The 16830-nt window shown below is 38.8% G+C and overlaps 1 protein-coding gene across 1 annotated transcript in view; it reads right to left on the reverse strand.

The window, feature by feature from the left end:
* Cbl (E3 ubiquitin-protein ligase CBL) overlaps window positions 1-16830 on the reverse strand; it is a 253881-nt gene that overhangs the window by 25651 nt on the left and 211400 nt on the right. The window contains exons 2-6 of the mRNA XM_065226080.1: window positions 13389-13535; window positions 13173-13316; window positions 12994-13110; window positions 12577-12701; window positions 12378-12499 (exon numbers count right to left, since the gene is read on the reverse strand). Coding sequence (XP_065082152.1) covers window positions 12378-12499; window positions 12577-12701; window positions 12994-13110; window positions 13173-13316; window positions 13389-13535 — 655 coding nt within the window. The remainder of the gene's footprint in view (window positions 1-12377; window positions 12500-12576; window positions 12702-12993; window positions 13111-13172; window positions 13317-13388; window positions 13536-16830) is intronic.

A 16830-nucleotide genomic window follows, 5' to 3' on the forward strand; every position in this document is an offset into this window, starting at 1 on the left:
AGACACTCGCAAGTTGTTCATCGAACACGCATTTAACGGTAAATTTAAGAGTATCTTAGTTGGTAGTACCGCCACCTGCGGCACGCATAGTCAATTCCTTTGCGTTTGACGTTTACACACTACCGACATCTATTCAGCGTACTACCCACCACAGTGTACTCAACAGATGGCGGTAACGTTTTAGCGACGATGTTTTACAGTGAGAAATATTAAATGTGTTATGTCTGTTTGTCTGTGTTTATATGATGACTCAGAAACTCAAATAAGGTTTAATATTGAAATAAAATGTTTTTGTCATGGAACTTAAAATCACATTTCATGAATTCCTCTTATTATATCGAAACTCTCAACGGAATCTCCTATTAAGAGTATTTGAAGTGCAATTTCCGGATTTTTTAAATGTTACTGGTTGAGCGATATACGTAAAAATTAATGTATAAACCAATAAACCATAATAAACCAGCAAATAGGGTTAAATAGATCATTGCAACGATAGCATTTTTTTTTTTCGAAGATCTTGAATTTGATTCTGCCATTGAAATCTTTAAAAATTTTATATAACTTTGATAATTCGCTAAGAATATTTCATATCTATTTTTCAGAATGATCTCACGAACTTTTTTAGAATTATTGCACTCCTCTTAAACTTGTTTCTAAAACAAGCTTAACAAAAATAATACTGCATTCTGGAAATTCTTTGCAGAACAACGGACAACATTCTTGGAAATAGATTATTTTCGTAGTTGGAGATGCTGAACGTCAAATATCAGACTAAAAGTGGACATTTTAATAAAGTATACGGCAGTGTGAAAATTGTATATAGAAAGTAAAAAGCGAGCTTTAAACAATTTTGAGAAAGGTACGAATCAGTATCCCTTTTACCAAACTCATCCGTTGATGAGGGATAGTGAGGGGTGTTTCACCCGCCACACTGGTAATGATGATCGCCGATTTGCTCATGTACCTCCGACGTACGGAAACAGTTCTATCAATTGTTTCACACTCAAATCTCCATCTGACGTAAGCATCTACCTGATAGCTATACCTGATTCGTACCATCCTAAAAATGTCCTTTGCTCGCTTTCTATATACAATTTTCACACTACCGTACTCAACTCTATACTTTCATCTCCTCATCTATCGTATAAAATGTTCACTTTAAGTCTGATATTTGACGTTAAGCATCTCCTACTAAACCTGTGCGCTGCCGCGCCACGCCGCCGCTGCCGACGATTTTCATGCGACGCCGCCGCCGACGAAATTGAGCCGGCGGCGCGTCGCAGTAAAATGGTTCACGCCGCCGAAAAAAATTATGTCACGCCGATGATAAATCCGTAACATCTTTTCGGTAAAATGCATCTTGAACGTGTTGAAATTAGAACTTGTGTGCATGCTCTACTCTAAATTGAGTAACATTGCCAGAACTGAATTTTGAGTAAAACGGCTATGTATTTGTTGATGAGTTATTTCTACTCATTCCCACAAACTCCAAAATATAGGATAATGAATCAAAAATTCAAAAATGGGCAAACAATTCGTTTTTTTTTTCTTTTTTTGTTTAGGATTAATAAACCATTTATTTTATAGCAAACAGAATGCAAAACAATCCACGGCGGCTGCAATTTGCTCCATTTTCTTCTACGACGGAAAGGCAAACTTCGTATTTTTACATTATCACAACGCCATTTTTTTATGAGTCAACAAATGGGCTGAAAACTCAAACTCTATATCCACCTTTATTTATTTATTGTTGAGTGTTACTCAAATTCACAAATCACAACTACATGTTTCAAAAGTAGTTATGAAAATGAATACGTCTGTCTCATTTTTGAGCAACCTCAATTTAGCGTGTATGAGGCAGCGATTGTCATTTAGTTTTTTGACGTTTGTTCGCACTTCCTCTATCTAGCACATCAGCACACACTTACAACCAACGCAAAACAAACACATGCGGTGTAAGCGACAGCTGTAAAATATGCAATACCACCGCAAAGTTTGCTAAGAGGGTAGAGGGTACTGGGGGCAACCCCGGCGTAGTGGTTAACATCCATACCTCTCACGCCAAAGTCACGAGTTCAAATCTCACCCCCGGACAAGTCACGAATAACCCAAGAGTGTTAAAGTGACTATAATAATAATAAAAAAGAGGGTACTGTAAAATTTGTGAAATTTCATAGTGGAAACATTTGATGTCAGTCCCGTGGATGAATCATTATTTTTCCTCCTGATCGCACTTGTTCGAGATAGTGTTTCGGTCCGCTGATCAAACGTCAAGAATCTCAGTTTAGTGGTTTCGTCTCGATGAGCGAGCTCGAGCTGACTCTTTCTTTCGCTCGATCCGACGAAAATACCAGATGAATCAAACAGTGGAAAGCTGCAGCAACCTCTTCAAGTCTACAGGCAAAAGATGTGCGTCCTCCTTTTGCTCATAACTGACTGCGGCTGTGGAATAGTTCTAGCGACGTTTCATCACTACCTAAAGTCCCAACAACCACCCTTCTGCTTTCTCTCTGAGATAACCACGTTGGTCATGACGAGAGGGGCAACACAATAGTTGGGTAAAGAAGAATTGCATTATAACACACCATCGACTGGAAATGCTCTCGCAACGTGGGGCTTTAGGTAGTGATGAAACGTCGCTAGAACTATACCACAGCCGCAGTCAGTTATGAGCAAAAGGAGGACGCACATCTTTTGCCTGTAGACTTGAAGACATACTTCAAGTCTCCGCGTATTTTCAGCTTCTATTCAATTTTCAACTTCTATTCAATTTTCATACTGCCGTACTCTAACGGAACTATCCACCTACCCTCTTCTAAAGATCATTCTCTAGCTAATAAATTAGCTTCATGTTGGCATTTCCAACCAACTCTGAACACGTTGATATTTGAGTTTTTTTTTAAATCTCTTACAAGTTGTGCGGGATTCTACGTATATCCGAAAGACATCATCTTCAAAAACATAAACACAAAGATATATGACTACAATGCGTGTATCAAAGTAATAAAAACATATACACTGGAGTCGCTTTTTACGCGGGGGATACGTGCCGCGTAAAAAAAAGAAGAAGGGTCTGTGCCTAGGGGCACGAACGGAAGCTTGACGTAGGACCGCTAGTGGACGGAATAAATGTGAAGAGCATTAAGTTCTTTTAATTGATCAAATCAGGCATAACATTTGATAACGTCACATAAGCATTTGTAAACAAACCTTCTAAGGCCCTTTACACGCGAACTAAAGTACGCCCACGCAAACCAATACCACTTACGGAAAGGTGATAGTTGCCCCTATGCGATGATGTAGTTGGTTTGCGTGAGCGTACTTTGGTTCGCGTGTAAAGGGCCTTAGAAGGTTTGTTTACAAATGCTTATGTGACGTTATCAAATGTTATGCCTGAAATATCTATTATCTCAACTCTTTCCGGTTTTGAATTGTAGGCGATCCAAATTTGTAGTAATCTCTTTCAAAAAAGAAAGTTGATTACGAGAATCAATCAAAATCACTTGCACCCCTGCTTCCATTTTTGTGTGGTCGTTGGGGGCTTGTGGTTCTGAATATGGACAAACAAGCATAGATAAATTCTATTCCAACTCTTTACTGATGTAAGCTTGATGGCCCTGAAAAGGGCCGTTTTATTGAAGAGGACATCCATGGCCACTTACGCTTGGCCTGTTTAGTGTAGGTGACAGCATCACGGACCTCATTTTCCACGAACACCTTCAGCACACCTCGTAGATCAGACCGGAGATACGTCAGACACTGCCACGGCGAGCCAGACGACGGATGGTGGTTATCTCGAAGAATTTGCGATGAGGATTGGCACCTCCTTTGCCACGATCTACTGCTACTATTGCTGACCACGCCGTCCGAAGCGAAAATGAGCTGATTTCAGACAGCAGCGCTGCTTTATATCTTTTTAGGTTAAAGCAGAATGATGTGCAACCAAGTGGTATAAAAGCTACAAAGACTCCTCCCATTATGAGTAGTTTGCTATCAAGTAGCGACACTGGCTATTTTCTTTTTGCGTACACGGCGAATGAGAACGCCCCAAATTTGAGTTTAGTTCACTCATAATCGCCAAAAGTGTAGGAACTCAGCGATGAGTAAATTTGTCTCATGATTTCCTGTGGAAAACAGTCTCGGAGTAGTACCAATAAACTGAGTGAATCCAATCTTTACTTTTCTCAAATTCGGGAATTTTTCCCTGGAAAATCCCGGAAAAACCTGGGTAAACATGAAGAATATTTACTCATCGCTGAGTTCCTGCACTTATTTCTGAGATAACTAAACTCAAATTTGGGTCGTTCTCATTCGCCGTGATAGATATCAGCGCCGGTGGTTAGCGTGATTACCTCTCACCCCAGCAGGCCTGGGTCCAATCTCAGTCGGTGCCATCGGCATGTTCTAAGGCATAACATCTCTGGGAGCTGCCTCCCTGGCGTCGGTAGCATTGGAGCTCAGTACGGAAAACAAATCTCGCGTCACTTTTCAATAGGTCCTATCTACATTGATCGATTCTCTTCATCGACACTCTCTTTCGTAAATAACTCGGCTTCACAAATCTGGATCAACAATAGAAAAGAGCCCATCAGCATTTGTAAACAAACCGTTCCAAAGCCCTTTACTCACAAAGCGAAGGCCACCCACACAAACCAACACCATCATCGGATAGGGGAAACTTCTACCTACAAGATGTTGGTGTTGGTTTGTGTGAGCGGCCTTCGATTTGTGAGGCTTTGGAACGGTTTGTTTACAAATGCTGATTGGCCCTATTCTATTGTTGATCCAGAAATGTTTCCTGCCGTCTTCGTCGAATTAGATGCTAGATTGTTGCTTCTTCCATCGAAAATATCCGGCCGTGGCGATTCAAAGTTGATCAAGGTTGATCAAAACAATTTGTATCCCTGCTTCCAGTTTGATTACATGAGCATTTTGTGTGGTCGGTGGTTCTGAATATGGACAAACAGGCAGATGTATTCTATTCCTAATCTTTACTGTAATAAGCTTGGTGGCCCTGAAAAGAGCCGTTTTGTTTCTAATGTTGGTGATGATTTAACCTCTGAAACCAAACAGAGTGCGTCTCAGTCACTTCAAAAACGTAGATGACATCCATGGCCGCTTACGCTTGGCGTGTTTAGTGTAGGTGACAGCATCACAGATCTCATTTTTCAGAAACACCTTCAGCACACCTCGTAAATCAAACCGGAGATACGTCAGACACCGCCACGGCGAGCCAGACGACGGATGGTGGTTATCTCGAAGAATTTGCGTTTGGTTCTGAACATGGAGATGAGTGTGTAAAATATTACGCAATTCCATCCTCCCTATTCGCCGCGCCCGAGGATCGGAGGCGAATGCCACTTCGATTTGTTTCGTCTACTTACTACTCTCTGACGACTGTGCTGGGGAAGCAGCATATGCATGTAGGTAATTGGTGGATTTGTTAGTTAATTCGACGCTTTTGGACAATGCTGAACATTTACCAGTTTTTCAATAGTTTCTTGTTGAAAACCAACATTCGGAAGCAATGCGTAGCCATATTTCTGATCGATTGGTGTTAAAATTATTGAAATTGGACCAGGGGAAGCTGAGTTATTAACGTTCAAAATCTTTCTTAATTTGTTACATGTTCCATTTTCGGTTTTCACAAAGTGTACCCCCATATAGAAATCAAAGACGTAGTCCTACGTCAAAAACAGCGTAAAAAAAACTACCGAGATTTTGATTTTTCATATGCTTAAATATTTTTTTATAAATCGGATTTTGATGCCATTCGTTATTACAGCATACTATGGTCCATATAGACATATTCTAAAAAATTCTGTATTTACACCAAAAATTGTGATTTTTTTTTTAAAAGTATGCCATTCGATTACCTATAGCTTGAAACGGATAATGTGATTGGAATTAAGTCGATAGATCGTATCGTTGTCGAGAAATCGTTAAAAACGTACCGCGTAAATTGCGACTCAGCGGCACTAACCGAGTAAAAAAAAAACCACGTAAAAAAAAACCGCGTAAAAAACGACTCCAGTGTAATTTATCGCTATGAACATATTAATAACGTGTAATGCTCAATAAATGAAAGAATTCGTAATGCCCATATAGTTCTCTACCACCGTTAGTATTATTGAGCAGTTTTACTAATACAAGCGTTTTACTGGTTGAAAAAAAAAAAACAAACCACTGTCAAGTCGAACACTTTGACAGCTGATTTCGTGGTTGAAATTTATTAACAAATCGATTTTACACGGCTACACTAGCAACTAACCAATATAATCTTGCGGCAAGAAGGCAATTAAAATGTTACGTAATGCAACAGATTGCGTTTAAATACTATCCACTCCTACATAACGTACTTTTTCTTATACTTCATAAAAGAGTTGCAACACTATGCCATACGACTCCACCCCCTGCAATTTTAACAAGCACTTAGCATACTTTTATAAGCAAAATCCGCATGAAAATGGCTCAAAATTGAGTAAAAGTTACTCATATTTTAGTTCAGGTTACTCAAATTCACCAAAACGTAGGTCTCTCATAGAATGAGTAAATTTTCCGACGCTTTTCCGAGGAAAACTTCTCGAATATGAGAAAAACTGATTGTGGATTTAGACTATCTACTAGTAAACATCCCGAGCAAAGTCTGAGATGAAATTGAAATCTAAATTTGATGCTGCTGTCGTTTTGGTCGTTTTAACGGTTAAAATATCAAATTTGAGAGTAAAAAAATCTTCCTGTGACATCACATTGAAAACTATTTCTGCTATCAGTGAGAGCAAACTGAAAACTCAATTTGATATCAATATTTGCTGTTGATAACAAAACAAGTATTCAATTTGATATTATGCTAAGGCAATGAAATCAAACCCGCAACAACATATTTTTGAAGAACAAATGTACAGCAAAATGAAAACAAAATTTGTCAATTGCATAAACTGAAATCAAATTAGGATTTCAGTTTGATGTTGACATCAAAACTTGATTGCAATATGCCGTCATTTTGATGCTGGACTTTGCTCGGGATACTTGTGTACAATTTTCTTAAATTTCCCCCATATTCGAGAAGTTTTCGCCGGGAAAGTGTCGGAAAATTTAGTCATACTATGAGTGACCTACGTTTTAGCGATTTTGATTAATCTGAACTCAAACGTGGGTAGCATTTTTTTTTGTCCATGTGCGATTGATTTGGAAAGCATTTTTTTTTCTAGATCATTAAAAATAAACTCACCAACGCCGCCGCCGAAAATATTTTGATCGGCGCACAGGTCTATCTCCACTATGTAAATCGATAACTTCATGCATGAATTAATAAATCATAATTAGTTAAAGTAGATTATATTTGATTTTTTAATTATTCTTCCAGGATTTACATGAAGGTTCTTCTCATAAATCTATTTTGAATTTACTTGAATTCTCCTTAGAATTTCCATGAAAGTAACATCAGAAATATCATAAATTTCTGCTTAGAATAATCTTGGACTTCCCCTGAATTATATCGGAAATTCAATTCGTATTCGCATCAGAATTCCCATGGTATTTTCTCAGAATTCTCAAAACAAAAATCCATCTCAGAATACCCTTGAAACTCTTCGCAGAATTCCTTTGAGATTGAACCCTCAAAAGCCGATTCTATTGGAATTCTTCTCGGAATTTATTTCGAACTCCTTAGAGTTCTCTTGGAAGTATCTTCAGAAATCATCCCAGAATTCTTTTACAACTTCCTTAGTGCCCAAGTACTCAATTTAAAAATGTTGTTGATATTTTTCCATTTCACTCTATTTTAGTTGTGAAAAAGACACTGTTTAGGGAAATAGTGACTTTAGTGACTTTTTGGTTTGAAAAGTGACTTTTTAGTGACTGACTTAAAAATAGTGACAAAGTCACTAAAAAGTTACCTACTACCAGCCCTGCGATATGAAGCTTTAAAGGGCAAGATTCAAGAGAAAATTTATCACCAAACCCACGGTATTAGCCAGGGTGCCTATTAACTGGAAAAACCTGGAAAACCGCAAATCCTTAGGGAATTTATTTTTTCTTGAAAATATCTGTAAGTCCCAGGGAATATACAAACATTTAGTTTTTTTTTACGATATGTTCATTCACTCAATGAACTTTATACATCCAAAGTGGACTAATCTTCAGTAACAAATAAATTTATAAAACTCAGAGACTTAAAAGGCTATTTTTAACCCACAAAGCCGAGGATGAAGGAAGGGTAATGGCTGAATAGTCTATGCGGACCACTTGAACGCCATGGGAAAAGGAAGGGATTGAAGAGGTCGGTTATTAAGGGGTTTTTAAGAAATGACACATAGTACTAGATTTTTTTTTTATTGGGTATCAAGCTGGAGCTGCGTGACAGCTTAATTTTCAAGACTTGACCCATTTGAATAAATTTTGCTTCTATCTTTGACAATACAGCAGAAGGACTAGCCTTTATTGGCCGCTTGAACACTGGATTCCGTATGTATTGTTTCAAGATAGTTATAGAAAAAATGCTGTGACGTGTGCGCGTAGATACATCCGCGTAGTAAACCGATTGAATAAGTAAATCCGTTTCGAACGAAATATCTAAATTATGTAAGTTACGAAAACCGCTCGAATTCCGAATGCCGTGCGAGACAACCGAAGCGAGAAAAAAGGCTTATTATCATTTAAAGAGTGCCACCAAAATAAATGTGATAGCCTATGTTGGCAAGTTGATTAATTTTGGTTTCTTTCATAGATATTCTACTAGATATAGTAAGAGCTATGTTTAAATTTAGTTATTTTACCGCACGTATCAATCATTTCAAAATTTCGCGACCGTACCGAACAAATTCTAAACTACATAAACTCAAAACACTTTTGGCAAGCTCTACCGAATTGCGAATCACTTCTGCGTAAGCTCCGTAGACGTAGGCGCGTTGATTCCGACAGCCGTGAAAAGTTAAACATGCATGGATGCGTCAATACCACATAAGAAAAGATCGATTTTACAGTCACGTAGTTCATAGATTAACATTGACTGCTGTTTACAAATGTAAGTACTTGAACACTAAAATATAAGTTAACTCAAATGCTTTAACCGCATATATAAGAGATTTCGCGTATTGAGAGATTAATATAGTTATCGAGTACAATAAACTCAGGGGAAAACAATACCTACAAAAGATTAAAAGTTATCAATTGTCACATACCTCTACTTTTACTTATTTCCTAAACTATTCCTCTTCTTGTTAAATTGGTTTGCTTGCGTTTTATTATTGAAGTTCAAGACTAAATAGGAAAATTTATTATACAACTTTAAAGGTTGGTTGCCTCCCTAAGCGGACCCCCGCATCATAATTGTTTTGTTAATCTACCTAATGTTATTAGACTTTCTGCATTTTCTTATTTAAGTTCGTTTGTTGATTATGATATCTCATTAGTCTAATTTAATAAATAATTGAAATCTCTAATTCACCTAATCAATCATAACCCATGCTTTATTTAGTACCTGCACTTGTGCTTGTAAACGTGTTTCAAGTTGTATTTGACTTTGATCTATATTTATTATATATTAGTTCGTCCCAGGTGACACCCTCAAGTGACTAAAATGCTTCACTTTGGTTTGGTTGTTGGTTTTGGTTTTCGTTTGGTTTCCTAGCTGATTTTTAAATTATATAGGGTATATGCTCCATCTATGCTCACACGCTTCCACTATGTCGCACCACAAAAATACGTATGAGTGAGTATGTCACAATAGAAGCACGCCACAGTGGAAATCCCGAGCCATAGTTCAAACACTTATCCCAAATTAAAATATGTGCTTCATTTTAATTTGGGATTAGTTACAATACCATGTACAAAAATGGCGTTTAACATTGTTCCCTAAGTAATAAATAAATCTATCTGCGTAAAAAATAAAAATAAAATAAGGGTGATATGCGGCAAAGCCCGTCAGTATCGCATCCAACGTCAGTGCGTATACGCAAGCGTACTACGACGCGGCTCTCAAACAAAGGAGTAGTAACAAGTGTGATACTATCACTGCTGAACTAGATTTTTGGTTTTCTGATGAACCAGAGAGGGGAAGCTTAGTAATGCCCATTGCTTGCCCATGGCGCCATTCTATCGCGGCATGAGTCAGAAACGCCGGCCATAAACCTACCGTCTCCAACACTCCACTATAAAGCATGAAATTAAGCCCGCCCACCAACAGCAAGGTGCCAAAACTAGCCAAAGGGAGGGAACTAGATCAAAAACCCTACTTGATATATAATTTTTATTGCGTTCTAGAAATTCTCTCGAAGTTTCGCTGAAGTTTCCGGAAATTCCCTGAGTTTCTCGAAACTTTTTTAAGGTTTCTGCAATTTTCATGAAATAATTTCAACGCCTCTTTGATTCTCTGAGCTGTCTTGATGTTGTCGGAGCTTCCCTGTAGCTTTCAACTCTATCGAAAATCTCGGTTCTGCTCTGAAATAAATGGAATTTTCGAAACTCCTTTGAATTTTCTTGAAATTCTCTGAACTTCTGTGAAAATCCTGGAATTTTTCTGAAATTTTCAGAAATTCTCTCAAGGGGCTGTTCATAAACTACTTAGACAGTTTGAGGTGGGGGGATGACAACTATCCATGGCCCACAAATTAAAAAAAAATGTTTGGACAATTCTCGCGCAACACGAGAAAAGGGCCTATCATTGTTGATCGATTCTCTTCATCGATTTTATCTTTCGCGAATAACCCGACTGCAAATGAATTCCCCATTGCATGTGGTATTTCAGGTGCAAACTAACATCATCTTCTGTCGAAATGTGCTGCGAGCTTAGCGAGAAACTCGTTTATGTTGCCGTGGTAAACCAAAGAGACAGTCGATGAAGAGAATCGATCAACGAGGATAGGCCCTTTTCAAATGTTACGCGAAAATTGTCTACGCAGGGGGACGGAGGGGGTCAAGAATCCAAAAAACTTGTCTACGTTGTTAATGAACAGCCTCCAAGGCCCTGATATTCTTAAGGGTTCTCGATTTTTTCATAGCACATCATGGAACTATCCTGAATTTGTCTAAACTCACTCTTATAGATCTTTAAACTGCGACTAAGGTTACAGGAACTGCCCTAAAGATTTCTGAAATTCCCCAAATATATCTAGATCTAGCTTTTCTGAGCTACTTAATACTTCTTAAATGTTTCCACAACTTTCCTTAAGTTCTCTTTATTTCTGAAGTACTCTTGGCACCGGTGAAGTTCTCTGAAATTCTAGGCACTTCTTAAAAGTTCCTGCAGTTCCTCGGATGCTAACAGAAGTGGTTCTTAAAGCTTCCAGTAAGTTCCCCATATTTTCAGAATGTAAACTTCCCGTATGTTCTCGCAGTTTGTTTATGAAGCTTCGCTGAAATTCTCAGCATTCCCTTTCATTTCTCAAAACTTTTGTAACGTTCCTACATAGCAAAAAAAGTTGTTGAATATTACATCGAAACTGCTGCAACCAGGTCAATCCATCGGTTGTGTAATATCACATTGTACGATGTACATCGATTTTGCGAACAAAATTACATCCATTGCTGTAATATTGTATCTGCTTTCTGCTATTACATCATTATTTCATACATCAGCTTGAATTACGTTGATTGATATTACATTTTTTTTGCTGTGAACAATTGTTGTAAAGTCAATGGCACTAAAGATCTCTAATCGTCCATAAAATTAGTTGCAAACTTCAAAAAAATCTGGCACTTTGAAAAAAAAAAACGAATCTTCAGAAAATAGCATATTTTGAGAACTACGAATTACTCAAATTAAATAAATATTAATATTCAACATTTAATAGATTTGATTGTCATGTTGTACAAAAAATAACGTATTTTTAGTAGACACTCTGTAAATAAAGAAAGGCGATTAAACATCCAAAAGCTCTGTAGAAGCAACACATTTTACAATTATTCGAAAATTAGAACAGCCTGCAGGCATCGAAAGGTCTTCACAAGTTTACCCAAGAAACCCTATTCTTAGGACGCTCTGTTAAAGTATAAATCGAGTTCGTTCTAGGCGGTGGTGGCCCCCTCCAAATTGGTGCCCCTGGCTTTAGCCCACCATCACCCTCCCGTTAATACGGTACTGATCCAAGCAATCTCAAATTCAAGCGAAATTAGTTCTGCTTTGTTCATTTTCTAGCCCATTAAAAATTATGCCAAACGTCCGTTATGCCTAACATCCTCATGCCAACCATATATTATTCCTGACATAGGAAGGGGCAACCCTGTTGGTGTCAGTGGTTAGACTTTTTTTTGCAAAGAATTTTTGACGTATCCTTGTCAATCTAAGCAAACCGGGTTTAGAACGAATCGCGAAATGGGGCTCCAGTTGACCCTGGATTATCAATCCGGATTTTTTTTTACTTTTCACCAACACTTACCTGTCCTTCGGAGTCCACCTGCCACGCCGTCAAGCAAGGCGTACACAGCAGATGCCCGCAGGGTTCGATCCTTATATCCTTATCGTTTTCGGCACAGATTTTACACAGCTGGAACGTGCTCCCTGTTGTTGGGGAAAACCGAATGCGTCAGTGGATTTGAAATTCTAGATCATCGCGCGGGACTTGATTCGAATCTTACCCATCTCACAGTAGAGTTCGTACTGCTCCTGCGTCACCGTGATGTGATCCTCTAGGGGACTCTGCACGGCAAACGAGAGATCCGGATTCTGCGGCTTCCCGTCCGGGTACAGATAGAAGCCTTCCCTGTTGTTGTTTTTCGATGATATTAAAGATTAAGATTGGGTTTCAACAATGGGAATTCATCGCGCACACTTCGATTATTTTACGGCAGTCAGTATTTTGTGCTGGGGCTTTGAATTGCTATTAGTCAGTCAAATCTATCATTAAATGGAGTCAACAGAACTAAGTATGCACAAGCTCGGAATAACTTTTCTCGTTTTTAATTTTTCCACAGATTTTTAAACTTTTACCGAACAATTCCGCAATTCAAAAACCCAATTGCTGACGGGATGAGTGTGCACATCCGGAAACCTACCTGTGACCATCTAGTAAAGCTTGACATAATGACTTGTTTTGGGGAATTGTTTGGAGGATGTCGCCTTCCACCGTTACGTAACCTATCGCCCACTGACCTAGTCGTGTGCAGGATAATCTGTGCCGGGATAAAAGCGATCAGTGGTATTGGATATTGCTCAGCTGCCGAAGGACCCTTACCTGAAAACATAACTACCAGCCTTAGTGATATACTTCTGTAAGCGTGCCTTGACTTCGTCGTACGTTAGGAAGGCGACGTAGCCCGAGTGCGTCACAGCAAGGATTTGCCAATTTCTCAGCAGCGTATTCCATGGTTGAAACAGCCTGCGGGGGTACAGGAAATTTGTGCCGGTTAGCTTCATCGACGGAATCGATAGATTCACAAAGACCACTCACCTAGTAAACACATCAAATTCAAAATTTGATATATAATCATTGCACGTTAAGTCTATGGTGGTTTTGAGTGCCATCGCTTCCAGCCCGGAAGAGATGGGATGCACCTGCGATAGCTCTTGCCGGAAAAGCTTCCACGGAACGAGTGTGCTGCAAAATAGAGAAAGAGAAGAATCGAAAGAGAGCAAACTTTAGTAGGTATTCTGTTTTCAATATAATGTCAAGGTACCGGCTTCCATTGAAAACGATTCAATGTGGAAGGCTTCGGTTGATTCTGGGTCGATCGAATTGAAGAAGGAAAAATTTTCAGCCGAAGGAAGTACATAATTATTTCTACAACGATGTACACGTGTTGCCCGCGGGGGTTGCAATTTCTATTGAGAGTATGATGAACTTTCGCTTTCATTTCTTTGGTGTGCTCATTCCACGTGTCCATTTATTCTCGATTATAATTGGAAATCTCGCCATATACTTTGATTTTAGGGGGGGGGGGGACCGCGGAAAGAAAGGAGGAATGAAGGAATCATCCCCCGGGATGACTTCCGGCAGACCTGGATGCAGCACGACGACGAGAGGACGATCAAACTTGCACAATACGAACATGTATAAATGTGAACATCTACGCCAGACAAAAGCCAACCGGCTGTCGCACAAATGCGGTGGCGGCGCGGAAAGGAAAAGTTTTTAAAAATAATTACACATTTTAATAAAAGAGACAGCAGCAGCACACTTTGTTCTGGTTTGCGTTTGGGGAAAATTGAATGTGGTTCTCGGTGTGGCACAGCAGCACCAGGGAAGGGAGTGGGCGTGCAATTTGAAATGAATGAAACTTCTGCAGGCTGTGTGTGTGTGTGTGTGTTGAATGGTGAAAAGTTAAGCGATTAAATTTCTTTTCATGAGAACATGAATGATTGTATGGGGGGCTATAATACTGATCAATTCATATTAAAGTTGGAGTGAGTTGTAATGTTTCATTTTCACTTACTTTAATGGCAGTTTCTTGCTAAACGTTCTAAGATATATCAAGCTGAACATTGCATTGGGTCCTAAGTAACATTGACAGATTCTCTTCGTCGACTTTCTCTTTGTATCCCCACGGCCATGTAAAGACATTCCAAGGTATTTTCAAACACAAACACAATAAGAAGCGGTTATGTGCTGAAGTTATTAACGAAAGAGAAAGTCGACGAAGAGAATCGATCAATGTTACTTGGGACCTAATGCAATGTTTAGCTTGATAAACAAACCAAATTTGATATATTAATATCAATTCCGATTCTGTTATGGTATAACACTACTTCGGCACAAGCACCCTTTTCCGCCATATGGTGCAGAAACGTGCTTTCGAAGAGAACGATTTCAATCATACATTTGGTACGAATGATTAGTTCAAAAAATACAAAACAAAGTCTTTAGGAACGATCAAAAATTGGTCAGTCATGAAAGTGCAAACCGATTATGTTATTGTATAAGTGATCAAATTTTAATTCTTTTTGAAGTTCAATGACTACAAAATACAGGAAAATTATTTGATTAGGCATCGGATTTTCCAAATGCGAACTGTCGGGCTTTTTAGTTTCTCACCTTCCACCTATTGTGTACCACATTAATTGATACTGAACGTCAATTTGCTTTGAACGGTTTCTCATTTCCAACTGTTTTCTGAGTTTTATTGAGATTCCGCGTAACGATTGCCCAATATTTTTCAATTGGGTGCAGCTCCGGCGAGTTTGCAGGGTTTTGTCCTTGGGTACGAGTTGCACGTTGTTGGCAGTATAACGTTCATGAGCCTTTTTCCCGTAGTGACAGGAAGCGAGGTCTGGCCAAAACAGCACGGAACAACTGTGTTTCTACAAAAAAAGGCAACAATCGTTTTTGAAAACATTTTTGGTTGATAATGTCAGTTGTCACGAAAATTTTGCTTTTCAGCCCACAGGTGCAAATCGCCTACCAAAACCAAGCATTTTTTCGGGAACTTTGACATCTTTTTCGGTTTTCAAAAGTGTTTTTATGTTACTTCATACGCGAAGTTTGCGATTTTCAGAGTTGGTTGGAAATGCTAACATGAAGCTTTAGTGTGATAATTTATGAGCTAGTAAATGGTCTTTAGAAGAGTGTAGGTGGATAGTTCCGTTAGAGTACGGCAGTATGAAAATTAAATAGAAGTCGAAAATGAGCGAAGGACCATTAATGCGACAGTACAAAGTCAAACGCACACCTTTTTGCCTAACCCGTACGATGTACTCGGAGTATGTCTTCATCCTCATTTTCAACTTCTATTTAATTGTCACACTGCCGTACTCTAACGGAACTATCCACGTACCCTCTTCTAAAGATCATTCTCTAGCTGATAAATTATCACACTAAAGCTTCATTTTAGCATTTCCAACCAACTCTGATCTTTTTCGGCTTAAACTTATCTTGAACCTTTCCTTTTCCAGTAGCCGTGTAAACTCTTGACCTGGGAGCTGCTTGACATCCGCCTTGACGTATATTTCATCGTTCATCATAACGCAATCAAATTTCTAACGCAATCAATCTGCTTGGGAATAATTTAAATTTCGCTAACGCGCGAGCAAAATTTTGATACGCTGATCCTCTTGCTTCGACGCCATTTTGACGACAACTGAATGGAAAATGGCAAAAACAAAATAGAGGCAACATTCCATACGCACAGACCTACAAAATGAGGAGTGTTCAAGTTTTTTAAATGCACGATAAAAAAAAAAATTCGCCAAATTTGAGTCGACCAATTTTTGACCGTTCCACCCTTTATATGAATATTTACATCCATTCTTCTCAAATACAAAAGAAGCGCTCCTATCGAATCTATTTTTTCTGCATTCATCCTTATGCCGAACTGTATAATCCAATGATTCCAATGAGAGTGAAGAATACTCCTCCCAATGGATATTCGACTTCGCTAAAAAGGTTTGTCCAGACTCTGTACCAGCACAACCAACTTTACGGGATACAGCCCGAAGTAACGGCCCGCTGGATGAACGATTCACAATGCTGGAATTTTCAATGGCACTTCTTTCATCGAATAACTCTGCTCCGGGAAGCGATATGATCAAATTCAGGCCTCCAAATTCGACCTTCTAAAAAACCTCCCCGATATCGCTAAGAGACGATTACTTAACCTATATAATTCATTTATGGAATTCAATATAGTTCCACCAACATGGAGACAGGTTTAAGTAATAGCTATTCAAAAGCCTGGGAAACCAGCGCAGGGTTGGTAGCCATCACTGCCGTCAAAAATAGTGATTTTAGTGGCCATGTTAAAGAAATAAGTGACTAAATAGTGACTTATAGTTGTGAAAATAGTGACCAAAAAGTGACCCTGAATTGAATTAAAAGTAAATTTTATTGAAAATTAGGAATTTCTGAGGAGCACAACTCCTGTGAACTTCAATAGAAAATTTCAATTGCATTCTGAGGA

This window comes from Ochlerotatus camptorhynchus, unplaced genomic scaffold (genome assembly GCF_037179485.1).
Source record: "Ochlerotatus camptorhynchus isolate MF236.1 unplaced genomic scaffold, CSIRO-AGI_Acam_v1.1 ptg000244l, whole genome shotgun sequence".
NCBI classification, from domain to species: Eukaryota; Metazoa; Arthropoda; class Insecta; order Diptera; family Culicidae; genus Ochlerotatus; species Ochlerotatus camptorhynchus.